Source organism: Cotesia glomerata, linkage group LG6 (assembly GCF_020080835.1).
Source record: "Cotesia glomerata isolate CgM1 linkage group LG6, MPM_Cglom_v2.3, whole genome shotgun sequence".
Lineage (NCBI taxonomy): Eukaryota > Metazoa > Arthropoda > Insecta > Hymenoptera > Braconidae > Cotesia > Cotesia glomerata.
The window spans coordinates 5,297,183-5,324,850 of NC_058163.1; the positions used below are offsets into that span (position 1 = coordinate 5,297,183).

General features: G+C 30.1%; 2 protein-coding genes and 1 long non-coding RNA gene across 3 annotated transcripts; all 3 read left to right on the forward strand.

The window, feature by feature from the left end:
• The first annotated feature begins 1,490 nt into the window (after positions 1-1,490).
• On the forward strand, positions 1,491-19,791 carry LOC123267247. The gene is made up of 3 exons (XM_044731800.1): positions 1,491-4,116; positions 18,048-19,521; positions 19,739-19,791. Exons 1-3 carry the CDS (start codon positions 1,927-1,929, stop codon positions 19,789-19,791), a joined length of 3,717 nt encoding a protein of 1,238 aa, XP_044587735.1. The 5' UTR covers positions 1,491-1,926.
• LOC123266568 lies at positions 14,367-17,337 on the forward strand. The gene is made up of 2 exons (XR_006509805.1): positions 14,367-14,429; positions 17,265-17,337. It is a non-coding gene; the product is annotated as an uncharacterized LOC123266568 (long non-coding RNA).
• Positions 19,792-26,454: 6,663 nt separating the features above from the next.
• LOC123266566 lies at positions 26,455-27,668 on the forward strand. The gene has a single exon (XM_044730870.1). It carries the CDS (start codon positions 26,672-26,674, stop codon positions 27,527-27,529), a length of 858 nt encoding a protein of 285 aa, XP_044586805.1. The 5' UTR covers positions 26,455-26,671; the 3' UTR covers positions 27,530-27,668.

The window sequence follows — 27,668 nt, forward strand, 5'->3', positions numbered from 1 at the left end:
AAACTACTATATCAATGGTTTTAAAGTTTAAAGGGTATATTTATACATATTTTAAGAATACACAGTAAAATTTTTGAAGAAAAAAATTAAATATTTTTCGAGTTACACGCGATCTCCGACGGCGCTAAAAAAAAAGGTCTTCCACTGCTGCAGTGATTCCGGCCTTCTCCGTGGATGAAACAAAAAAAAAAAATTCTCGTTGAACTAGAAGATATTGTCCGGAGAACTATATACAGAACATGCAGAAAAAAATTTGATAGTGATCGGATCATTTGTCTCCGAGTAATCACTGCAGCAAATTCGAAAAATGATGTTTCGAGAAAAACGCGTTTAAAGATAAAACGATCTTATTCTAACTGCCGAGCGGTTACTCTAGAAATGGCTGTAACTCGAAAACTATTTGAGATATCGATTAAAAATTTTAGTATGTTATTTTTAAAGGTATAACCTATAATCGAAATATGAAACAAAAAAAAATCGATTTTTTTTAAATTTCACACTAAGTGTGCCCCTTAATCTCAAATTTGTGATAAATGATAACAAATTGATAGAAAGTAGCAAGTAGCAAATAGCAAATAGCTATTTTGATTTAAAAAAAAAAGTTCTGATAAACAAAAAAAAAAAAGAAAAAGAAAAATTACATTATAAATAGGAGTAAGAGTCGCTTCAAATTTAAAACTAGAAAAATTGCAGTTCGAAATGACATTTTTAAAATTCAAACTTTGAATGTTAATTTTCACAGCTTTAAATGTAATATTTACATTTTACAATGTAATTTGTCCAGTTTTTTTATGTGAAGCGCCACGTTACATTATATAATGTAATTTTTCTCTTTTTCTTTTTTCAGTTTAGCAAATATAGATTTTTAAATATACTATCGGCTGTCAGAGGGCTTTTTTTGGAGTTTTTATTTTTTTAGAAGAAATTAGTGAAACTCCAACGCCGGGGAATGTCTCTTGATAAAAAAATTTTTATGAGATTTAGAAAAAATATCATGGTCTAATTTAAAGAAGTAAATTACAATTAAAATCTAGCCAGAGTTAATAATTGATATAATAAAAATAGTCACGATAATATTAAAGAAAGTTTTTCGAAATATTTGTGATTTTTTAATGAATAGAAATAAAATTTTTTCTAATTCTTGAGAGGCTTTGTATAATTCTTGAAAAAAATTTTTTTCTTCGTCAGCATCAATTAAAAAGATTATGATTATATTATATGATTATTATAAAATTCTATTAATGAACAGAGAAAAAATTGTTTTTTTTTTTTTTTTTTTATCATGTATAATTTAGATAATTGTCAGATAAAAGCTATTTCTGAAAATTGGATGATAATTACATAGTTGAGGTGACATCAATTCTTAAAGCTATGAGACTAGTATTGAATAGAACTTTTTTCTTTGTCATAGGAATATAAACACCTTCAACCTTCATGCGAGCGTATAGTATGTAATATTCGTTTTATTTTATACTAACAAAACAAGTATATAAAACGGAGCATGCGTAGATTGAAAGATGACTGCTTACTATAAGTCAGCTGGATCTAAGCGTGAACATTTTATATATAATACGTAGTGCCTTCATATATTTTATTATAAATTCCGATTTTACTAAAATTCTCAAGTGCATTAAATCCATAAAACTAAACTTTGGTACAATTAATCAAATGAATTCTGTGTTTTTTTTAAATTAATTATTTCAAATGACATTAAAAAAATATAAAGCAGTGGAATAACATATTGTGGTGCTATATAATATTAGAATCAGTGATAATTATTTAGATAAGTAATACTTCTTTATACTGTCAGAGTTTTACGCGATAGATGTGTTGAATTTTTTATGATAATCATTAATAATAACCATCATCATCGTAACAATTCAAGGTCATCAACATTGATCACTGGTGGAAGGTATTTAAACAAATATGAACGTCATGGAATTGTCACCGTATTTGAGTGGAATCCAAAAAATTCCGGGAAGTAAACTGAGTGAAAAGTTCGACGCTCTGAATCGCATTGCGAAGAAAGTCGTCGAATCAAAATCGAAGAATCAAGATGCTCTTGATTTGAAAGAAGTTCCAGAAGCATTGAAACCTCTAGTGCAAGTGGAAATTGCCCGATTACTACGGCAACCTGATGGTATTGTTGACGCACTAAAATCCGATGACTCAGTAGTCTTCAGTCGCGCAATTAAAGTTAAGTGGTTTTTCAACGGCAGTATTGAAGCTTGTTCGACAGTCCAGTACTACCAAACACATATTTTACCATATGTATCTCTGCAAAGTCGATTTAAAATTATTAAAACCTTAGGTGATAATTTAGGTGAAAAATCTGCCATTGCTGAAAAGTTTTATATTTCACTTTGTGAAATGTACGGAGAGAAGCAAGCTTATCCGCTTCTCAAAGCTTGCAGTGAATCATTTATCTGGAATCGCATCACAGAACATGGAGTGCGCCTCGATAATAGAATTGTACGATTTTTGTTCTACAAGTATCCAGAACTAATTGTTAAATATCTAAAACTGGGCAAAAAAAGTAGCGATCCGTTTGAACGAAATTTACAACGCGTTAATTTATATGTTCTTTTCGATTTTCTTCCTCGACTGGTGAAGAAATGCCCGAAAGCTTTTGTGGAGCTCATTGAGATGCACGGTTGTTCTTCCTTTCGAAAACTTAGTAACACTCGCACTGAATTGTTTTTGGTAAATTGCATTGATGCTTTATTGAAAAACGCTAAATTATTTTTACCAGTGTTGAATTTAAAAACAGTGACTAAAAAATTAAACGAAGAGCAATTTAAGAACATTTTTACACAATTGTTTCCTGAAGATTTGAAATCGTTCGAGTTCGGTGATCTCTTAGACTACCTTGAATTCGTTCCCAAAGATAAAAAATTACCACTGATGCTCTCTACATTCAAAGAAGTATATAAACTGAACCTGCTGGACTGCACTGAAAAAATCACCCCGAAAGCTTTGAAATTACTTCCACGTGATGAGCGGATTAAACAAGCGAAAATTAAAATGGAAAAAGAACCGTCTAATGAATTTTTTTTCTCAGATAGATCATGGATTTGTTATCTGCCACCAGAAGAGTCGGTAGAACGTATAAAAACACTGATAAAAAAAACTTCTGATGAAAATAAGCGGATGCATTTACTTAAACAACTAATTTACACTTGCTATGTCAATTCTGATAATAACGCAATGCTTGAAGTGCTTAAGTACATTACAACGAGACATAAAAACGAACAAAGGTATTTATTATCCGATATTTTAGATATGATATCCAGTGAAAAATACTTAAAAAATCTATTACAAGAACATTGGGATGTAATTTACAATTTTTTGAAGTTCATGAATGTCAAAAATGAGTCCAATTGTTGGTTAAATATATTACAAGTAGAAATAATAACATATTTCATTCGCTTTGAGTTAGAAAACAGTCATTCTATTGAAGATAAGATAAGCTTTCTGGCCGATTTGATTATCTCGCAATCTCAGATTTCATTTAATATTTTAGAAGATAATATTGTGTTTGAAAAACAGTGTTTGGAGGAGTTTCTCAAAGTACTTCCTACTAAGAAACCCAATGATAAAGATTACCCAAGTACTGATTTGATCAAAAATGTTATAATATCAATTTATACCTTTAACAAACATAATTTAAAGGCTAAGTCTCCTTTTGAGCCAATGTCAGTCAAAGATTTTCCTTGGGTACTGAATGCTACTAAAAAAATGATAAATAAAAATACCGAATACGATCATGATTTACTATTCATACTTAGAACTTTCCAAAAAAAAGAGCATGATCTTTATAAAGAATTAGCCGCAAACGTTAAAGAAGAAGAATTTCTTTGTTCAAACCTCCTATATATGCTACGAACACTCAGAACGAATCCAGAAATATTTATGCGTAATTGGAAGTATTCTTTAGAGGCATGCATAAGATCAACTAATCGTCTGATAATTCATGAATTCATAAAGTCGTCTCGTTGGTATCAAGATTTGCCGATAAAATTTGCGGAAGAGTGTTTGAAAATCATCGAAGAGACGAAAGATGCCCAAGCATTGATTATTTTGGCGCTACTATTAGAAGGACCGGCTTTTGAACAGGTGGTTACTCCTTTCATACCATCATCTGCGACAATAGATGTTGACCCAGAAGATGCAAAAACTGACTATCAAATGGTGTACTCTGCTTCATTGGCATTCAATCGAGTCAACCCAGCAGTTTCTTTAGATTGCACCCTTAAATTCTGTGTTGGTGACTATATCCATAATATAATCAATTGTCTTGTCAATGTAAGCCGGCGAACATCAGTAGCTAAAGTCATACCGTTTGCATTGACACTGATGGACCGTCCAGTATCTATAAAGAAACATGGCATTCGTTTGTTTTGTATGGCTGCAGATGTTAAGCAACTACGTAGAACTTTAATTGATATGTGGAGATCGGAAACGCATCAAACGATTCGTACATTAGTATTTACTAATATATTTAATGCTTTTAAATCTAATCCTAACAATGAAACTTGGGAGATGCTGAAAGAATGTCTTGATGATCTTAAACCAGATGATAAAGATACTTTTGCAAGTTTGTTGGAATTTAAGTATGTTCCCAACGAATATGTTGCGGATTATGTTGAAAAATTATTTACTGTTTTTCGTAAGCTTTTTAATGTTGAAGATGACCCGAAGAAAACTGATAAGAATTATATCATGGAACTACTTAAAGTTCCGAATGATGTATCCGCTCTTTTTTCTGATGAACAACATAAAAAAATTATTGATAGTTATGTTCTTGATTTATCGTTACCAAAAAATTTACTCTCTTCAGGGCATTCTTATTTGATCAATCGTTATATTGTTCCGGCGCGAAATAAACTTGAAAAGAGATTGAATCATTTTCGAGACATCTTTACTGAAATAGTGAAAAATATCAATGTTCCTCAGTCTAATTGTCCAACATTTTATCCGGCAAATTTTTTTGTACACAATTTAGCTTGTGACATTATTTATAATTTACCATGTGATTCTTTGCAAGAACGACTAGTTAGTATTTTACTAGAATTGTTTAATTCTCTACTGAAACCACACCATGATCCAGAAACATTTTTGCGTTTAACATTGCTTACTTTAATAAGAGGTGAAATTTCACCGCAAGAAATTGCTGGTAAAATTGCCGAAATATTACCATCATGGATAACAACCTTTTCTGCCGAGTATATTTCTGAAATTGCTGCATATTTATACGTTGTTTTGAATACATTCATACATGCTGACCATGATTTTACTTTGCGTTGGAATAGTTTGGATGTTATTGAAGCATTAGTAGCGTTTAATGTTGAAGAAGTAGTGATTATTGCAGCGTATTTATTACTTCTTAACGGACAGACAGATGATGAAAAATTTTATAGAACTGTTAATGTTCTAAAGAATCATCAACATCCGACAGTAAGTTCGATTGCTTATACTCTGATGCATAGAAATTAAAACAAAAAAAAATGTATTTATCTTTATCCAATTTATTTACCCCTTTTTGTTATAATTAAATGTTATTTGTGTTAAAGATTGATCATAAAATGTGTAAAACTAATTTTTCTATGTACTCAATAAAATTTAATCATTTAATACAACATTTAATTTTCATTAAAAACTTCTTAAATGTTAAATTTATTTTCCCATTTCAATTTATAGAGGAATAAATAATAAGATAGTGATATTTCTTCATTTTTTTTTTACATTATTTTATGAATAAATTTTTATTTTTTTTTTTTTTTTTAGTTTCATCTGATCAAATTGAAATTGGTTAGTGAAAAATTAAAATCAGGTTCAATTTATAGCTGATCTCATTCTAAAATTACGCATGAGTCATGAGTTATGACAATATAATTTAATAAATGAAATTAGTTAGAATTTTTTAAGTATAAATATAATAAAAAGGTAAGTTTATTATTCTTATTAAAAATCCCAATTGATTACCAAATGTTAACATTTTTTTTACATTTTCTTAATATTAATTAACTTAGAACATTATTTTAATATTAAAGTTTAATAAAGTATTATCTCAGATTAAGAATAGTATATTACACACCGAGGGAAGTAAAGTAAGAAATGTCTCAGATCACATGTAATTGTTGGCCGAGGCGAAGCCGAGGTCAACAAACATGTGATCTGAGGCTTTCTTATTTACTTCCCGAGGAGTGTATACTATTTTTTTGTCTGACGAAGGCGGAAAGCAGCAACTTAGTGTAGCGCAGCGGGACGAAAGTTGCCACTTTCCGCCCGGAGGGCAAAAAAAGATTATTAACAAATATTTATTAACAGTTAATAAGTAATTTATGAAGAACAATTTATTAACTGTTAATAAATATTTATTAACTATTAATAAATACTTATTATCTATCAATGAAAGTACTTTCCTCCCAAATAAATATTCATTGAATGTTAAAAAATATTTATTAAAATTTAATGAATTAAATAATTGTCTTCAAATAAATAAAGTTATTAATAGTTAATTAATCCTTCTATCAGTGTTCTTGTTACAATTATTTAAATTGTTGAAAATTTTTAAAACTTTTTTTTTTCAGCTGAAAAAGTAAAATTTTTCAAATTTTTTGTAAATGTCAATGCACTGATAGAAAGATTTGTTTATATTTAATAAGCTTCATTAATTGTTAATTACTGATTTTTTAACATTATAGGATTTAATAAATATTTATTAACAGTTAATAAATTATTTATTCAATCAGATTTATTGAATGTTAATAAATATTTGTTAACAGTTAATCTCGAGATTTGAAATGATTCAAAATGGTTTAAAAAAATTCAAAAGCATTTAACTATAATCTTATTATTATTATTATTATTATAATTCTTGCTTGTTGAATTTTTAGCTAATTTATAAATTATTAATTTAATAACTAACTTTTTTAACGTTATTTATCTCAGTTTTAAAAATCTATTAAGTTTATAACAAAATAATAAAATGCCAAACTCCAAAATATTTCGTTCCAACTCTAAATTCTTATGCATGTTTGCGGGTCTCTATTCTCAAGTACCTACTTTTATGACTTTCTGGCCGTTGAGGTCGTAAAAGCATTTCCTTGTTTTCCTCAACTCGGGCACTCATCTGGTTCGGCTTAAATATTTTCCGTTGTTACTTTCCTTCTTTTTTTTTTTTTTTTTTTTTTTTATATAGGTAATGTTTTTTTCAACGCTTTTTCTCAAGAATATTTATCAGAATATCCTTCCTACCAATTGCAGAATAAAAAGAGTCTCTGTACGCTCAAGTTCAAAAAACACTTCTATTCAGTAAGCGTCAGTCTTCACCAATCTTTTGACCACGTAACTTCACGATACCTCTTTCCAAAATTCCACCTATTTCCCCAGTCGATTCAAAGTTGCCAGTCTGTTTATGGTGATTTATTCACATCAGTGTACACAGTGTATTTCGTCATTCGTTTCATCTATTTATCATCAAGAACTACTATACAACGTCTCAAGGCAGCTCCACTCGCCAAAAAAGTTTCTATCACCAGAAACTTTTCAAAATTCAACAAAACAACCTGTTGAATACATCAAATCAATTCCGCACGTCAACGGTGTGGTATTTTATCCCTAAATAAAATACTCAAAGGTACGTACATGCTACAATTGGCAAAGTTCACTCGATAAAAAACGTCAAATACTCAAAGAATTATATTATCTACTCGACCTGTCGTGGATGATACACTTTTGAGTTATCTTTGTTATTTCCCTGATTCAGAAAGATGATTTGAAATGATTACCTTCATGTTAATTTTATGTCTATATAGTATCTAAATCCGATGCATTTAAATCATTTCATATCATTTTAAATCATTTCAAATTAGATTTCTTAATCAGGGTTTGTAATTTCTAAGATAGTCTTCAAGCATTTCACTTTACAAATAACGCATGATTTAACAACTGAAAAGTAAATCTTGAAGAACTCCTGTTAGGATCCCTGTGTCCTGGTATGGTTCCTTAACCAATTTGAGTCTCCTAACAACAAAGCATGTCTCAAGCCCAGAGGTAGGCTGTTCAGGACCTATCACATAGGTCTGAATCAACTCTGGTATCATAATCTACTTTCATCCCGGGTAAAAGAGATTATGTGCAATTATATATGATTCATGTATAATTATTCAGAGTTATATATAATTGTATATAATTCTGGATATATTTTTTCCTCAATTTTGTATATTTATATATAATTATGCAGAATTATGCATAATCATATATAATTATATATCGTTTTATATAATAGTTTAGATGATTTTTGTATCATTATATATAACAACACAAAATTATATATTACAATATAAAATTACATATAATTATGCAAAATTATGTATAATTCTACATATTTCTATAGAAAGTTTTTAACTATTTTTGTATAATTATGTAAGAGTATATATAATAATATATAATTATATATAATTCTACGTAATGTTCTCGGTCATTTTGTATAATTCGATATAATTATGTAAAAGTATATAGAATCATGTATAATTCTATATAATTTCATACAATGTTTTTCTCATGTTTAACCATTTATATAAAATTATATATAATCCTACATTGTATTTTGGTTATGGATGTATAATTGCTTATAATTATGTAGAATTATATAAAATGATGCATAATTTTAAAAATGTATGTATGATGTTCTTCGTAATTTTTGTATAATTATTAGCAATTATGTATAATTATATCAAATCATATTAAATTATATGATATTATAGATAATGATTTTTCTTAAATTTTTCGTATGATTAAATGAAAATCATACTAAATCTTCAAAGTTGAAAAAAGTGATGACAAAGATTACTTTTTTATAAACAATGATTTTATTTTTAACTAGCATTTACCCGCTGCTTCACTTGCGTTGAAGTCCTTTGATAAATATCAAAGATCATTACATTCCAATAGAACTGAATTAATGTGATTCAAATTTTTTGACAAATAATTTTTTATCTTTCGTAAAAAATAAATTTTTTTCTTTAATAAAAAGTATCCTATGTTACTTCTAATACTTCCAAGAATATGTGTACAAAGTTTCATGATGATCGATTAAGTAGTTTTTGCGTGAAAGCGTAACAAACAAACTTACATTCATCTTTATAATATTAGTAGGGATTTAAATCATGTCGGGTACAGTATGTGATTCAGACCAGTGAGCAGCGTGCAGGACTGATAACCAGAAGGAGTCGAGTTCGAACCCAGCTGACGCCCGGAATTTTTCATTCGATAAAATAGTTTCTGATTACTACATCATACTCCGAATCGCATTGGTTTCAAGATAATTAAAAAAAAAAAACAATTTTTTTATCCATTTTTGAAAAAAAAATTAATATAATTATACATAATCGCATATAATTATATATAATTGGATATAATTATACATGATTATATATAATTATGCCGGGCCATTTTTCATATATAATCATATATAATTATACCCAATTATATATAAATTTTTTTACCCGGGATCTCAATAATTCAGTCATCTAAAAAAACTCTTCCAGGCACCTCAACCTAAAACTCCTCTAAGATCAAATCAAACTCATTCTCATACAGTCCACTATGTTTTTCGACATACGCTATCCAAATCGATTTCTAAAACCAATTCATTACAATGTGATATTCGATTCACAGAGATAATATTGAATGAGCCAAAATCATTGTCCTTACGAGATTCCAGTCGAGTCACACCTGGGAAGGCGACAAATCTCCATCATCAGGAGTTTACTTGGCACATCCCAACATCACACACCAAAAAACCTCTAGCCGAAATCATCGACGATCCCGCTACATCATCGTCTTGTATTCATCAGAACCAGATAAATTTACCATCCATTATATTGCTTAATTAAATTTTGTACCAATCCGCTATAATAAAAGAAATCAACCAAACATTTTGGTTCCTCAAACCGGATCTGATGATTATAAGATGCGAACTGAGCAAATACATCAACGGATCGAAGAGCAGTACGAATTGAGGAAGTTAATTAAAAACTTCGCTGAAAAATTAAACGAAAATGGAGTTGAGAACATCAACCTAATGCGTATCAAAATTAGACGTGACTTGCTAAAGGAACAATGGCAAGAATTCAAACTCAATCATCGTGCCCTCAGCGTGACAATTAACACTCTGAGGAAATCCAAGAAGACGGAAATCATGAAAAGAAGTTACTTCAAGCGAAAACACTTCGATGCTATTAAAAAAATCTACATCGATGCATTCGAGAAGGCCAGTACCCTCATCGCTTCCAACTCTCCCGTGCGAGAAACATCTACGAGTAGATTCAGCACTTCTACAGCGGATAGTAATCGAGTCATCCATTATGCAACTCCGCAACTAGAAATCCCAAAATTCAACGGATCATTTCTGAAATGGTTGCCATTTAGAACTGGATTTGAAAAAATGGTTGTGAATAATCCAGCGGTAGATACTATTTTGAAGGCCCATTACCTGAAGGCAGCCATGACTGGATCTGCTTCTCACTTCCTCAACAGCACCATCATAACTGAAGAGGATTTTAAAGTTACGTGGGAGCAGCTCACTGATTTTTATCATAATGAACGCGTAATCTTGTACAACACCTTACACTCAGCGGCAACCATGAAAAAGATGACCAAAGAATCTGCGGTAGAGCTCGAGCATCTGTACTTTACGGTGAAACGAATTCGCAACACCTTAGAATTACTCAAGCGATCAATGCCTGGCATCGATGACTTTCTCGTGTATTTTACCACCCAAAGCTTCGACCCAGAAACGTTAAAGTTCTGGGAACGTCATCTCGGAGATACCAAGGAACCACCAGTCTGGGAAAAGTTGGAAACCTTTACGCTCTCTAGAGTCCTTACTCTGAAGTCTTATGAAAGTTGTAGTAATCCAAAGACCACTTCATCATCATCTTCGAGCGTAAAGATTCGTCATGTCGAAGCAACTCTTCCGAACAACTCTATTCGAGCAAGATCATTACCTTGCTGTGTTATCTGTCCAGATAATCACTTCCTCTCACGGTGCCCGCAATATATTAATAAGACAACTCAACAACGTGAAGAGCTTATTATCAAGCATAACAGATGCTACAATTGCTTTGGACCACATCGTTCCGACTCCTGCCCATCCACAAACAGATGTGGAAAATGTGGAAAGAAGCACCACACGACTCTTCACTTTTGTTTTTTCCAAACTTTACCAATTACAATTTTATAATGTAGTTCTTTATTAATGTCATTCCTTAGCTTTGCAAAAATTTTAGGTGGTAAATTTTGGAAAAAATTCCTTTATTAGTTATTGATAATGATAAAAAATCATGGAGGTCATCACATACGTATTTTTAGGTAGATTTCGTAGAATATGAAAACTCATAAAATTACCTTTAATTTGACCTTTATAACATTGACTTTTTGACCAGTCCCGTACAAAAAAAAAATTTGGTTCATGATGAATTTTAGAATGAACTTCAGGTTCTGAAACAAATATGTATTTCATAATTAATTTCATCGTGAATTTCATGCTGAACTTGAAATGAATTGTATAGAAATTTATTATTTTTAATTAGTAAAACAAATCATTAGATGATCGTAAAATATCTTTTTCAATTCACACTGACGAAACAGTCTCAAAAGGCGAAATTTGACGGCTTTTATTAAATTAATTTTTAAGCGCAAATTTAGTCAAGATGTGAATCATTATTTCGAAATTCATCATGAATTACAGGATGAATTGCCGCTGAATTTCATAATGAATTTAAAACAATTTGTTTATGAAACTTACTTTTTATAATCAGTAAAAAAACATTTGAGTCAATTGTATTGGAATTTTTATTTTTATTCACACTAACTCAAAATTTAGGATTCGGTAACTTCTATATAGATAAAGTTTTTGGTGTAAAAGTACACAACATGCAAAATAATAATTCGAAATTCACCATGAAATTAATCATGATGATGATCAATTTTTTTTACGCCCTTATAGCTTTTCAACGGTATTTTTGCCGGTATACGCCTTTATAGCATCTGAAACGCGATATGTTACATATGAATTATGTACAATTATTTTTGATGATAAACATTTATTTCTTTAGTTTCATTGATCATTACATTAATCAATCATTATTCAAAAGAAAATTGTACTAAAAAAAATTATTGACCAAATTTTTACTGCCAGAATGTTTTTTAAATTCTATTTGTGAGTAAAGGTAAATTTTTTATTTTTATTACAAATCAATTGTGAAAAAAAATATATTTTTAAAAAAATTTGCTCTTTGTAATCTTTATAAATTTTTAAATGCAGAATTTTTCTGATTAAAATTGTTGATCATTAAATTATTTGTAATAAAAATGTATAAAAATTAGTAGATGTCTATGAAGTTCACTATCATTTTTAAAAAATACTTATATAGTATTTCGATAGTTGTCAAATAAAGGCAACTTCTAATAATAAATTGATGATGTTGTAGTTGAGGTGACATCATTTACCAAAGCTATGAGACTAGTATTGAGTATAACTTTTACTCTACGAATTTTATTTAAGACAAGTAAAACTATCATACGAAACGGAGTATGCGTAGAATGAAAAATAACCGCTTACTAAAAGGAAGCGAAATCGAAGCATAAACATTTTATATATGTGGGGCCTTCACGTATTTTATTACAAATTTCGATTCTCCTAAAATTTTCAAGTGCATTAAATTCATGAAACTCAATTTTGATACAATTAATCAAATGAATTCTGTGTTTTTTTAAATTAATTATTTCAAATGACATTAAAAAAATATAAAGCAGTGGAATTACATATTGTGGTGCTATATAATATTAGAATCAGTGATAATTATTTAGATAAGTAATACTTCTTTATACTGTCAGAGTTTTACGCGATAGATGTGTTGAATTTTTTATGATAATCATTAATAATAACCATCATCATCGTAACAATTCAAGGTCATCAACATTGATCACTGGTGGAAGGTATTTAAACAAATATGAACGTCATGGAATTGTCACCGTATTTGAGTGGAATCCAAAAAATTCCGGGAAGTAAACTGAGTGAAAAGTTCGACGCTCTGAATCGCATTGCGAAGAAAGTCGTCGAATCAAAGTCGAAGAATCAAGATGCTCTTAATTTGAAAGAAGTTCCAGAAGCATTGAAACCTCTAGTGCAAGTGGAAATTGCCCGATTACTACGGCAGCCTCATGGCATTGTTGACGCACTAAAATCCGATGACTCAGTAGTCTTCAGTCGCGCAATTAAAGTTAAGTGGTTTTTCAACGGCAGTATTGAAGCTTGTTCGACAGTCCAGTACTACCAAACACATATTTTACCATATGTACCTCTGCAAAGTCGATTTAAAATTATTAAAACCTTAGGTGATAATTTAGGTGAAAAATCTGCCATTGCTGAAAAGTTTTATGTTTCACTTTGTGAAATGTACGGAGAGAAGCAAGCTTATCCGCTTCTCAAAGCTTGCAGTGAATCATTTATCTGGAATCGCATCACAGAACATGGAGTGCGCCTCGATAATAGAATTGTACGATTTTTGTTCTACAAGTATCCAGAACTAATTGTTAAATATCTAAAACTGAGCAAAAAAAGTAGCGATCCGTTTGAAAGAAATTTTAAGCAAGTTGAACAGTCTACTTTTACAGATTTTCTTCCCCGTTTGTTGAAGAGATACCCAAAGTCTTTTGTTGAGCTCCTTGAGGTGCATGATTGTTCTTTCTCGGTAAAACTTAGTAACACTCGCACTGAATTGTTTTTGGTAAAATGCATCGATGCTTTACTGAAAAACGCAAAATTATTTTTACCAGTGTTGGATTTGAAAACAGTGACCAAAAAATTGAATGAAGAGCAATTTAAGAACATTTTTCCACAGTTGTTTCCTCAAGATTTGGATTCATTTGAGTTCGACGAACTGTTGAAGTACCTCGAATTCGTTCCCATAGGCAAAAAATTACCACTTATGCTTTCCGCATTCAAAGAAGTATATAAACTGAATCTACTGGACTGCACTGAAAAAATTACCCCAGAGGCTTTGAAATTACTTCCACGTGATGAGCGAATTAAACAAGCGAAAGTTAAAATGGAGAAAGAACCATCTGATGAATTTTTTTTCTCAGATAGATCATGGATTTGTTATCTGGCGCCTGAAGAGTCGGTAGAACATATAAAAACACTGATAAAACTAACTTCCGACGAAAACAAGTGGTTGCATCTAATTAACCAGCTAGTTTATATTTGCTATGTCAATACTGATAATAACGCTCTGCTTGAAGTGCTTAAGTACATTACAGCGAGACCTAAAAACGAAAATATCTGTATCTTAAGGGATATTCTAGATATAATATACAGTGAAAATCACTTAAAAAATCTATCACAAGAACATTGGGACGTCATTTACGATTTTTTGAAATTCGTACATGCCAGAAATCACTCTGATCATAACTATAATCTGTCACAAGTAGAAATAATAATATCTTTAATTCGCTTTGAGTTAGAAAACAGTCATTCTATTGAAGATAAAATAAGCATGCTGACCGACTTGCTTCTCAAGGAATCTCACAATCCATTTAATATTCTAGAAGATAATATTGTATTTGAAAAACAGTGTTTGGAGGAGTTCCTCAAAATACTTCCTACTAAAAAACCCGATGACCAATATCATCCAAGCACTCAATTGATAAAAAATGTGATTATATCAATTTATACCTTTAACAAACATAACTTAAAGGCTAAGTCTCCTTTTGAGCCAATGTCAATCAAAGATTTTCCTTGGGTACTAAATACTACTAAGAAAATAATATATAAAAACAACCCGTACAATTATGATTTACCATCTATAATAAGAATTTTACAAGAAGAAGAGCATGATCTCTTTGAAGAATTAGCCGCACACATTAAAGAAGAAGAATTACTTCTTTCAGACCTCTCAAATTTGCTACCAAAGAAAAGTGATCTAAAAAATTTTATTGACCAAATTTTTACTGCCAGAATGTTTTTTAAATTCTATTTGTGAGTAAGGGTAAATTTTTATTTTAATTACAAATCAATAGTGAAGAAAAATATATATTTTAAAAAATTTTCCTTGTTGTAATTTTTATAAATTTTGAGATGTAAAATTTTTCTAATTAAAATTGTTGATCATCAATTTAGTTGTTACAAAAATCCATAAAAATTAGTAAATGTCTATAAAGTTGACTACAATTTTTAAAACATATTTATATTTTATTTCGATAATTGTCAGATAAAGGCTACTTCTAGTAATAAAGATGATTTTATAGTTGAGGTGACATCAATTATCGAAGCTATGAGACTAGTCTTAAGTATATATATATATATATATAACTTTTATTCTTTGTCATTTTATTAAACACGAGTAAAACTATTACATGAAACGGAGCATGCGTAGATTGAAAGATAACGGCTTACTAAAAGTCAGCTGAATCTAAACGTGAACATTTAATATACGTGGTGCCTTCACATATTTTATTACAAATTTCGATTCTCCTAAAATTCTCAAGTGCATTAAATTCATAAAACTAAACTTTGATACAATTAATCAAATGCATTCTGTGTTTTTTAAAAATAATTGTTTTACATGACATTAAAAAAATATAAAGCGGTGAAATTACATAGTATGGTGCTATATTATATTAGAATCAGTGATAATTATTTAGATAAGTAATACTTCTTTATACTGTCAGAGTTTTACGCGATAGATGTGTTGAATTTTTTATGATACTCATTTATAATAATCATTATCATCGTTACAATCCAAGGTCATCAACATTGATCACTGGTGGCCCGTATTTAAACAAATATGAACGTCATGGAATTGTCACCGTATTTGAGTGGAATCCAAAAAATTCCGGGAAGTAAACTAAGTGAAAAGTTCGACGCTCTGAATCGCATTGCGAAGAAAGTCGTCGAATCAAAGTCGAAGAATCAAGATGCTCTTGATTTGGAAGAAGCACCAGAAGCATTGAAACCTCTAGTACAAGTGGAAATTGCCCGATTACTACGGCAACCTGATGGCATTGTTGACGCACTAAAATCCGATGACTCAGTAGTCTTCAGTCGCGCAATTAAAGTTAAGTGGTTTTTCAACGGCAGTATTGAAGCTTGTTCGACATTCCCGTACTACCAAACACATATTTTACCGTATGTATCTCTGCAAAGTCGAATTAAAATTATCAAAACCTTAGGTGATAATTTGAATGAAAAATCTGCCATTGCTGAAAAATTCTATATTTCGCTTTGCGAAATGTATGGAGAGAAGCAAGCTTATGCACTTCTCAAAGCTTGCAGTGAATCATTCATCTGGAATCGCATCATAGAACATGGAGTGCGCCTTGATAATAGAATTGTACGATTTTTGTTCTACAAGTATCCAGAACTCATTGTTAACTATCTAAAGCTGAGCAAAATAAGTAACGATCCGTTTGAACGAAATTTGAAACGCGTTGATTTGTCTGCTTTTTTAGATTTTATTCCTCGGCTGGTAAAGAAATGCCCGAAAGCTTTTGTGGAGCTCATTGAGATGCACGATTGTTCTTTCTATCTAAAACTTAGTAACACTCGCACTGAATTGTTTTTGGTAAATTGCATTGATGCTTTATTGAAAAACGCTAAATTATTTTTACCAGTGTTGGATTTAAAAACAGTGACTAAAACATTGAACGAAGAGCAATTTAAGAACATATTTACACAGTTGTTTCCTGAAGATTTTAAATCATTCAAGTTCGACGAACTGTTGAAGTACCTCGAATTCGTTTCCGTAGATAATAAATTACCACTGATTCTCTCCACATTCTACGAAGTATATAAACTGAATCTGCTGGACTGCACTGAAAAAATTACCCGAAAGGCTTTGTCATTACTTCCACGTGATGAGCGAATTAAACAAGCGAAAGTTAAAATAGAAAACGACCCGACTGATAAATTTTATTTCGTAAATAGTTCATGGATTTGTTATTTGTCATCGGAAGAGTCGATAGAACTTATAAAAACACTGATAAAAAAAACCTCTGACGAAAGGAAGCGGTTGCATCTAGTTAAACAACTACTTTTCACTTGTTATGTCAATTCAGATAATAACGCTCTGCTTGAAGTGCTTAAGTACATCACAACGAGACATAAAAACGAACAAAAAAATTTTTTAGTAGATATTTTAGATATGATATCCGCAGACAATTGCTTAAAAAATCTATCACAAGAACATTGGGAGGTAATTTACAATTTTTTGAAGTTCATGCATGTCAAAAATCAGCTCGATTATTGGTATAATCTATCACAAGTAAGAATAATAACTTCTTTAATTCGTTTTGAGTTAGAAAATAGTCATTCTATTGAAGATAAAATAAGCTTTCTGACCGATTTGATTATCATGCAATCTCAGAATCTATTTAATATTTTAGAAGATAATATTGTGTTTGAAAAACAGTGTTTGGAGGAGTTTCTCAAAGTACTTCCTACTAAGAAACCCCATGACAAAGATTATCCGAGCACTGAATTGATCAAAAATGTTATAATATCAATTTATACCTTCAACAAACATAACTTGAAGGCTAAGTCTCCTTTCAAGCCAATGTCAATCAAAGATTTTCCTTGGGTACTGAATGCTACTAAAAAAATGATAAATGTAAACACCGAGTACGATGATGATTTACTATTCATACTAAGAATTTTACAAGAAGAAGAGCATGATTTTTACAAAGAATTTGCCGCAATTGTTAAAGAAGAAGAATTACTGTTTTCAGACCTCTCAAATTTGCTACGAACACTCAGAACGAATCCAGAAATATTTATGCGTAATTGGAAGTATTCTTTAGAGGCATGCATAAGATCAACTAATAGTCTGATAATTCATGAATTCATAAAGTCGTCTCGTTGGTATCAAGATTTGCCGATAAAATTTGCGGAAGAGTGTTTGAAAATCATCGAAGAGAAAAGAGATACTCGAGCGTTAGTTATTTTGGCGCTACTATTAGAAGGATCGGCTTTTAAACAGGTGATTACTCCTTTCATACCATCGTCTGCGACGATAGAGATTGATCCAGAAGATGCAAAAACTGACTATCAAATGGTGTATTCTGCTTCATTGGCATTGAATCGAGTCAACCCAGCAGTTTCTTTAGATTGCATCCTCAAATTTTGTGTTGGTGACTATATCCATAGTATAATCAATTGTCTTGTCAATATAAGTCGGCGAACATCAGTAGCTAAAGTCATACCGTTTGCATTGACACTGATGGATCGTCCAGTATCTATAAAGAAACATGGCATTCGTTTGTTTTGTATGGCTGCAGATGTTAAGCATGTACGTAGAACTTTAATTGATATGTGGAGATCGGAAACGCATCAAACGATTCGTACATTAGTATTTACTAATATATTTAATGCTTTTAAATCTAATCCTAACAATGAAACTTGGGAGATGCTGAAAGAATGTCTTGATGATCTTAAACCAGATGATAAAGATAATTTTGAAAGTTTGTTGGAATTTAAGTATGTTCCCAACGAATATGTTGCGGATTATGTTGAAAAATTATTCACTGTTTTTCGTAAGCTTTGTAATGTTGAAGATGACCTGAAGAAAACTGATAAGAATTATATCATGGAACTACTTAATGTTCCGAATGATATATCCGCTCTTTTTTCTGATGAACAACATAAAAAAATTATTGATAGTTATGTTCTTGATTTGTCGTTACCAAAAAATGTACTCTCTTCAGGCCATTCTTATTTAATCAATTGTTATATTGTTCCAGCGCGAAATAAACTTGAAGAGAGATTGAATCATTTTCAAGATATCGTTATTAAAATAGTAAAAAATATGAATGTTCCACAGTCGAATTGTCCAACATTTTTTCCTGCTAATTTCTTTGTACACAATTTAGCTTGTGACATTATTCATAATCTACCATGTGATTCTTTGCAAGAACGATTAGTTAGCATTTTACTAGAATTGTTTGATTCTCTACTGAAACCACACCATGATCCAGAAGCGTTTTTATATTTAACATTGCTTACTTTAGCAGAAGCTGAAAATTCACCACAAGAAATTGCTGGTATAATTACCGAAATGTTACCATTATGGGTTACAACCTTTTCTGCCGAGTATATTGCGGAAATTGCTAGATATTTATACCATTTTTTGAATGCATTCAAACATGCTAACCATGATTATACTTGGCCATGGAATAATTTGGATGTAATTGAAGCTTTAGTAGCGTTTAATGTTAAAGAAGTATCTATTCTTGCAGCGTATTTATTACTTCTCAACGGACGGACAGATGATGAAAAATTTTATAAAACTATTAACATTCTCGCGAATCATCAACATCCGACAGTAAGCTCGATTGCTTACACTCTGATGCATAGACATTGTCACAAGGATTTTTATTCTCCGTGTGCGTCTCTCCCTGCGTCTAGATTTGGCAACAGATCCACACTCGGTGTGTTTCTAATTTTTATTATATTTTGTTTACTTATTTATTGTTTTAAATTTATTTATATTGGTATTCAAGAATTATAATCTTATTTTTATTAGTTCATAAGTAATCAACTTTACATTTATGTTAGATGTCTATGTTGAAGTATTTATAATTTATTAATTATTTTATGTATTTATCGCTATAAATCGTTGCCACATTGTATTCAATCATATTATATAAGTTTGTTTCTGCATTTAAAGTCCAGGTCCAGCGATAATGGGTATCGGGACAGGTAACCAAGGAAATGCTAAAGCATAATATTGATAATTGATAATAGATCGAAGCCCTTAATCGCACGGATGATACTCTATTATACTATCGATCACGAGCAAAGGGACTAGTAATTTTGGCAAATGAGAGGCTCTCGTAATCGGAAACGAGGCTTCAAACATTCAGAATCCGCATTCATGTAAGTCAAGTGTATATCTGGTGTCCTTGTTCAAGTTTTCGCTTGGTTTATTCGGTAAGTAACTCACAAGTTGAGCTTGAGTACTTTCCGAGTACCGCGTCCTCTCCTAGCTTCAAATAATTCATTTGTTTATTAATTGGTAAATAGTCGTTATTTGATCGAGTCGATCCCGTAGCTAGTAAGGGGTATTGTAGTAAAATACCTGTCCCGAAAGTCACGCGTTGGGTCTTCGAGTGGGCCAGTAATTTTTTAAATTTATAATAGTAGTCGTTTGAGATAACTCACTTAAGGAATTTGAGTGTATCCCAATAAAATATTCGTCAGATATCATTTCTGACAATTTATACATTGTAAAAAAAAATCGGTGTGAGTCCATGCGGTGTACGGTGTTAAAATTCCGGTGATAAATTCAACACCGAAATCGGTGTAGCAGTAACACCGTTCGCGGTGAAAATATTTTTTTTCGGTGTTAAATCGGTGTTATAAATTTTCCGGTGTTGGTAATGTTTTAACTAACAAAATTTTTACAATTAAACTTTTTATGTTTAATAATTAAAAATAAATAATTAAAAAAAGGTTATATTTAATTTAGGAAGTTTAAAATAATAAAATATTAAGTAGATAAAAATAGATCGGGAATTTTAAAATAGTGCATTTTAGTAATTATTTCATAGATTTTAAATATTTTTTTTAAGATTTTCGGAATACTTCTAAGATAATTTTAGAGTCAACGCAATTTATTTGAAGCAATTTAGTTGAAATTTTGTCCTCAAAATCTTATGTGGAACCTTTTTTGAATAATCTTAAAACATTTTTTTAACTATTTGAGAACAAATTTTGAATGATTTTGAGACATTTCTTTCTCGGACATTTTTAGGATATTTTTGGGATAACTTTGGAATTTATTCTGGGACAGTTTTAGAATGTTTTTACAAAAAATTTGGAACATTTTTAGAACAATTTTACGACAATTTTGAACGTTGTTTAAATAATTTTCAGAGAGATAATTTATTTTTGCACAGCTATAGATTTGTCTCGAAATTCATGGATGAAAAATTTTTGGGACAATTTTAGAATGTTTTACAACAAAATCCGAACATTTTTAAATGATTTTAAAAAAGATAATTAATTTTTGCATTGCTGTAGATTTGTCCCAAAATTAATGGATGAAAAATTTTTTGTACAATTTTAGGACATTTGTGGGACAATTTAAGAATTTACGAATTACCCATTTACGGTGAAATTCAAAGAATTTTCATTTATAATAATAATATAATGCTGTTGTGTAAGCTATAAGAGACTATGTGTTATAATATGAGTTTATGTGCAAATGAAATATCTGGAAAAAAAAGCAAAGTTATCAAATTATTAATTTATCATGTTTAAAATATTCATTATGTTATGAGAAACATCAGAGTTGCGATAAAAATAATTATTATATTGTTCCTAAACATTTAATATTGTAAATACTATTTAACTTGTTGTATAACAATCATTAAATTGATTTCTGCGTTATTTTATAAATTAAAAATTCTTAAATAAATGTTACTTGTCTCATTTTGATAAATATTGAATATTAATCGTGTTTTATGGATCATGGAATATTCATACTCCGATACGGTGTAAATTTATTCTACGGTTACACCGGTATCACACCGGTTCAACACCCTGGCGGTTTTGTGGTCACGGTGAAAATACTATGGAAAGTCGGTAGTTCCCTCTATGGTCAACAGTGAGAACTTAGTATTACAGTAGTAATTTCACGGTGAAACATTGGTGACTTTGTTTCATTTCACTACTGTTAAAATATGGTATATATCAGATTATTAGACCTTGGTAAAATGGTTCAAATGACATTTTTATATGGCAACTATGGAGTGAAACCATAGTAAAAAGTTTATAAATGTATAGTTATTTGACAGTCAAAGCACTGTTGTTACACAGTAAAATAGAGTGAATCCAAAGTCGTTTCACCGTCGTTTCACCGTCGTTTCACGTTCCTTCCTTTGTCGAATAACGCTCCTTTGACCGCCTTTGTATAACCTACTCATAAAAAATCCCATTTGAAAATGCTAAAATTCTCCAAAATGAAAAATTTAGTATTTTTAGGACAATAATAATTTTAAGTAGTATTTACGGATTTTTTTTTAACTTATTAATTACTAACTCATTGATACACTACTAAGCCTGTACAACCCGGCGTGAGTTATGAGCACTGATGTTCACTGAAAATTAAATTTCAGCTCACACCGGGACTCGTACCCACGCCTCACCAGTCTCAAGCAAGCATGACGAGCGTTGTACCGCTTAGCCATGGGACTGTCTACTAAATGGTAGTGAGTTTGAATGAATATTTTTAGACAGGGGCAGGCAGTTTTAATTAAAAGTTGATGAAATTTTCTTTTATATTTATACCATTATAATTAAGGACGTTTTTCATGGTATCTTGAAATATCCTGATTCTGTAAAAAAACATATAATTAAAATTTTTTATTTCATAAGCTTTCCTTCATTTGTGTTTATCATATAAATATTGATGTGATTATTAAATTTATTAACTGTCGAATAGTGTCAAAAAATAAATATTTTTTTCATCACTCTGTAAGTTATTATGTTTTTTCAGCTTTTAACGCTGACATTTTTTAAATATATTTCTAAACAGTTATTTGAAATAAACTGTGGCCTTGCATTGATGATATACATGGATTCTTTTGAATTTATTATCACCGTGATAAGTGACGTGTTATTTTTTTTAATCGAGCGAAAAAATATTAATTTGTAAATGAAATTTTTTAAAGCGTTTATTTAAAAAATTTTTTTATTCTGAAAATTAACTACAAATAACTAAATTTAATGTGAAATATCAATAGAGTTCAGCACTCTACACTGTTTATAAAATAATAATTGAACAGCATTTACATCATTTGTCCGGAAGAAAACGAACGAGTATATACCGTGAAAAGAAGTTTATTTTACCGTGAGTTGACGGTCGAACGATCATCGAACTATAGTAGGTCCACAGTGATATCACTATGAGTTTATGAGGTGTTCACTTTGAAAAAATCATTTTTCCGCAGTAGAAGCACGCCATACTGACAACAGAAATGCTAAAGTTCCACGAATTAGAAACGGTCTTTTCACCATAGAACTGCTGATAAGTCAACATTTATCTACTATCCGTAGTTAGTGACGCAATAGAACGAATATACTGTTTTTCGACAGTGATTTCACCGTACTACAACCCTAACTAGATAGTGAAATAGCCGTCACGTGAAACGACCGTGAATCGACCATCTTTTCACTATGGAGTCACCGCGGATTTACCGTAAGCATGAAACCGCCAGGGACCGGATTTTTAACACCGCAAAAGAGCACCGCTACACCGGTGTTGATACACAGGTGTTACATAGCGGTGTTAAAATGAGTCCATTTTTAACAGTGCTTTTTTTACAGTTTAAATATCGTATCCAACAATTAAGCGGTCTTCTGAGGATTGAGACCAATATTTTGTAATTAATTGTTAACAATTGGGAGCGATAGTAATATTCTCATTATTATACAGTCTATCCGACGAAGGAGTTCGGCTCTGGACTTAGATATAAGTGATTTGAGTTTGTTAATAAATTGTTTGATTGTTATTAATTATTAATCTCTGCTAATTTACTTTTTAATATTTCTTTATTTTATAATATATTATTTTTTTCTCTTTCTCTCTCCTAATATTAATATTAATGCTCAGGTTGAGAGTACCTCCTAAGTTTTCTGTTTGCATATATTCGTATTTAATTCATTTTGGACGACCTGGACAAGGTACTATTTTGCTCGACGACTCTACCGTCGAGTTTTGAAAAATAGTAAATCTTTGTTAAAAAATGGAAACAAAAATAAATGTTTTTATTTTTATCCAATTTATTTACCCTTTTTTGTTATAATTTAATACTATGTGTGTTGGAAATTGATCATAAAATGTATAAAACTACTTTTTCTATGTACTCAATAAAATTCAATCATTTAATACAATATTTAATTTTCATTACAAACTTCTTAAATGTTGAATTAATTTTCTCATTTCTATTTCTAGAGGAATAAATAATATGATAGTGATATTTCTTCATTTTTTTGTACATTGTTTTATGAATAAATTTTCATTTTTTTTTTTTTTTTTTAGTTTCATCTGATCAAATTAAAATCGGTAAGTGAAAAATTACAATTAGGTTCAATTAATAACTGATAACTCATTCTAAATTTACGCATGAGTTATGACACTATAATTCAGTAAATTAAATTAGTTGGAATTTTTTAAATATAAACATAATAAAAAGGTAAGTTTATTATACTTATTAAAGATCATCATTTTATTTTTTTTAACATATTTTTAACATTAAGTAACTTAAAATATTATTTTAATATTAAAGTTTAACAAAGTATTATTTCTGATTTAAAAAAAAGACTTGAAATGATTCAAAATGTTTTAAAGAAATTCAAAAGCATTTAACTCGGAATATAGATATATATTTTGCAGTGAGGTAATAATTCAAAATCGTTTTTCTTAAACAGAGATATAATAATTTTGTTATTATTATAGTTCTTGTTACTGTTTTTTCCAAACTTCACCAATTACAATTTTATAATGTAGTATCCTTTGTTTATGTCGTTCATTAGCTTTGAGCAAAAATTTTGGGTAGTAAATTTCGAAAAAAATACCTTTATTAGTTATTGATAATCATAAAAAATCATGGAGGTCATCACATACGTATTTTTGTTTTGAAATTTACCTAATACTTGGTTGTTTTTTCGAAAAAAAGCTAAGGTAGAACTATTTATAGAATTATATGTTACATTTAAATTATGTATAATGATTTTTGATGATAATTGTTTTTTACCTCAGATTAATTGATCAATGCATTAATCAATCAATTATTTAAAAGAAAATAAAATGAAAAATTTTATTCACCAAAATTTTACTGTCAGAATGATTTTTAAATTCTATTTGTGAGTAAAAGGTAAATTTTTTATTTTTATTGACAAGTCAACTGTACAAAAAAATATTATTTTTTGAAAATTTGTCCTTTGAAATTGTTATAAATTTTTAGATGTAGAATTTTTTTGATTAAAATTGTAGATTATTAATTTAGTTGTTATAAAAATATAAAAATCCATCAAAATTAGGACATGTCTGTTAAGTTGACTATCATTTTTAAAACATATTTGTATCTCATTTCGATAATTGTCAGATAAAGGTCACTTCTAATAATAAATTGATGATTTTATAGTTGAAGTGACATCAATTACCGAAGCTATGAGACTAGTATTAAGTATATAACGTCTATTATTCTTTGTAATTTTATTGAATACAGGTAAAACTATTATATGAAACGGAACATGCGTAGATTGAAAGATAACAGCTTACTAAAAGTCAGCTGAATCTAAACGTGAATATTTAATATACGTGGTGACTTCACATATTCTATTGCAAATTTCGATTCTCCTAAAATTCTCAAGTGCATTAAATTCATAAAACTAAACTTTGATACAATTAATCAAATGCATTCTGTGTTTTTTAAAAATAATTGTTTTACATGACATTAAAAAAATATAAAGCGGTGAAATTACATAGTATGGTGCTATATTATATTAGAATCAGTGATAATTATTTAGATAAGTAATACTTCTTTATACTGTCAGAGTTTTACGCGATAGATGTGTTGAATTTTTTATGATACTCATTTATAATAATCATTATCATCGTTACAATCCAAGGTCATCAACATTGATCACTGGTGGCCCGTATTTAAACAAATATGAACGTCATGGAATTGTCACCGTATTTGAGTGGAATCCAAAAAATTCCGGGAAGTAAACTGGTGAAAAGTTCAACGCTCTGAATCGCATTGAGAAAAAATTGTCAAATCAAAATCGAAGAATCAAGATGCTCTTGATTTGGAAGAAGCACCAGAAGCATTGAAACCTCTAGTACAAGTGGAAATTGCCCGATTACTACGGCAACCTGATGGCATTGTTGACGCACTAAAATCCGATGACTCAGTAGTCTTCAGTCGCGCAATTAAAGTTAAGTGGTTTTTCAACGGCAGTATTGAAGCTTGTTCGACATTCCCGTACTACCAAACACATATTTTACCGTATGTATCTCTGCAAAGTCGAATTAAAATTATCAAAACCTTAGGTGATAATTTGAATGAAAAGTCTGCCATTGCTGAAAAATTCTATATTTCGCTTTGCGAAATGAATGGAGAGAAGCAAGCTTATGCACTTCTCAAAGCTTGCAGTGAATCATTCATCTGGAATCGCATCATAGAACATGGAGTGCGCCTTGATAATAGAATTGTACGATTTTTGTTCTACAAGTATCCAGAACTCATTGTTAACTATCTAAAGCTGAGCAAAATAAGTAACGATCCGTTTGAACGAAATTTGAAACGCGTTGATTTGTCTGCTTTTTTATATTTTATTCCTCGGCTGGTAAAGAAATGCCCGAAAGCTTTTGTGGAGCTCATTGAGATGCACGATTGTTCTTACTTTCAGAAACTTAGTAACACTCGCACTGAATTGTTTTTGGTAAATTGCATTGATGCGTAACTGAAAAACGCTAAATTATTTTCACCAGTGTTGGATTTGAAAACAGTGACAAAAAAATTGAACGAAGAGCAATTTAAGAAAATTTTTACACAGTTGTTTCCTGAAGACTTGGATTTATTTGAGTTTGACAGAATGTTGAGGTACCTTGAATTCGTTCCCGTAGGTAAAAAATTACTCCTGATGCTCTCCACATTCAAAGAAGTATATAAGCTGAACCTGCTGGACTGCACTGAAAAAATTACCCCAGAGGCTTTGAAATTACTTCCACGCGATGAGCGAACTAAACAAGCGAAAATTAAAATGGAAAAAGAACCGTCTGATGAATTTTATTACTCAGAAATATCATGGATTTGTTATCTGTCGCCTGAAGAGTCGGTAGAACATATAAAAACACTGATAAAACAAACTTCTGACCAAAGCAAGAGGTTGCATCTACTTAAACAGCTAATGTACCCTTACTTCATCAATTCTGATAATGACGCTCTGCTTGAAGTGCTTAAGTACATTACAACGAGACATAAAAACAAACAAAGGAATTTTTTAGTCAATATTTTAATTATGATGACCACTCAAAATCCGTTGAAATATCTATCACAAGAACATTGGGATGTGATTTACAATTTCTTGAAGTTCATGCATGTCAAAAATCAGCTTAATTGTTATAGTCTACTACAAATAGAAATAATAACATCTTTAATTCGCTTTGAGTTAGAAAACAATCATTCTATTGAAGATAAAATAAGCTTTTTGACCGATTTGATTATCAGACGATCTCAGCGTCCATTTAATATTTTAGAAGATAATATTGTGTTTAAAAAGCAGTGTTTGGAGGAGTTTCTCAAAGTACTTCCTACTAAGAAACCCAATGACAAAAATTATCCAAGCACCGCATTAATCAAAAATGTTATAATATCAATCTATACTTTCAATAAACATAACTTGAAGGCTAAGTCTCCTTTTGAGCCCATGTCTATCAAAGATTTTCCTTAGATACTGAATGCTATTGAAAAAATGATAAATGAAAATACTGAGTACGATGATAATTTACAATTTATACTAAGAACTTTACAAAAAGAAGAGCATGATCTTTATAAAGAATTTGCCGAAAACGTTAAAGAAGAAAAATTAC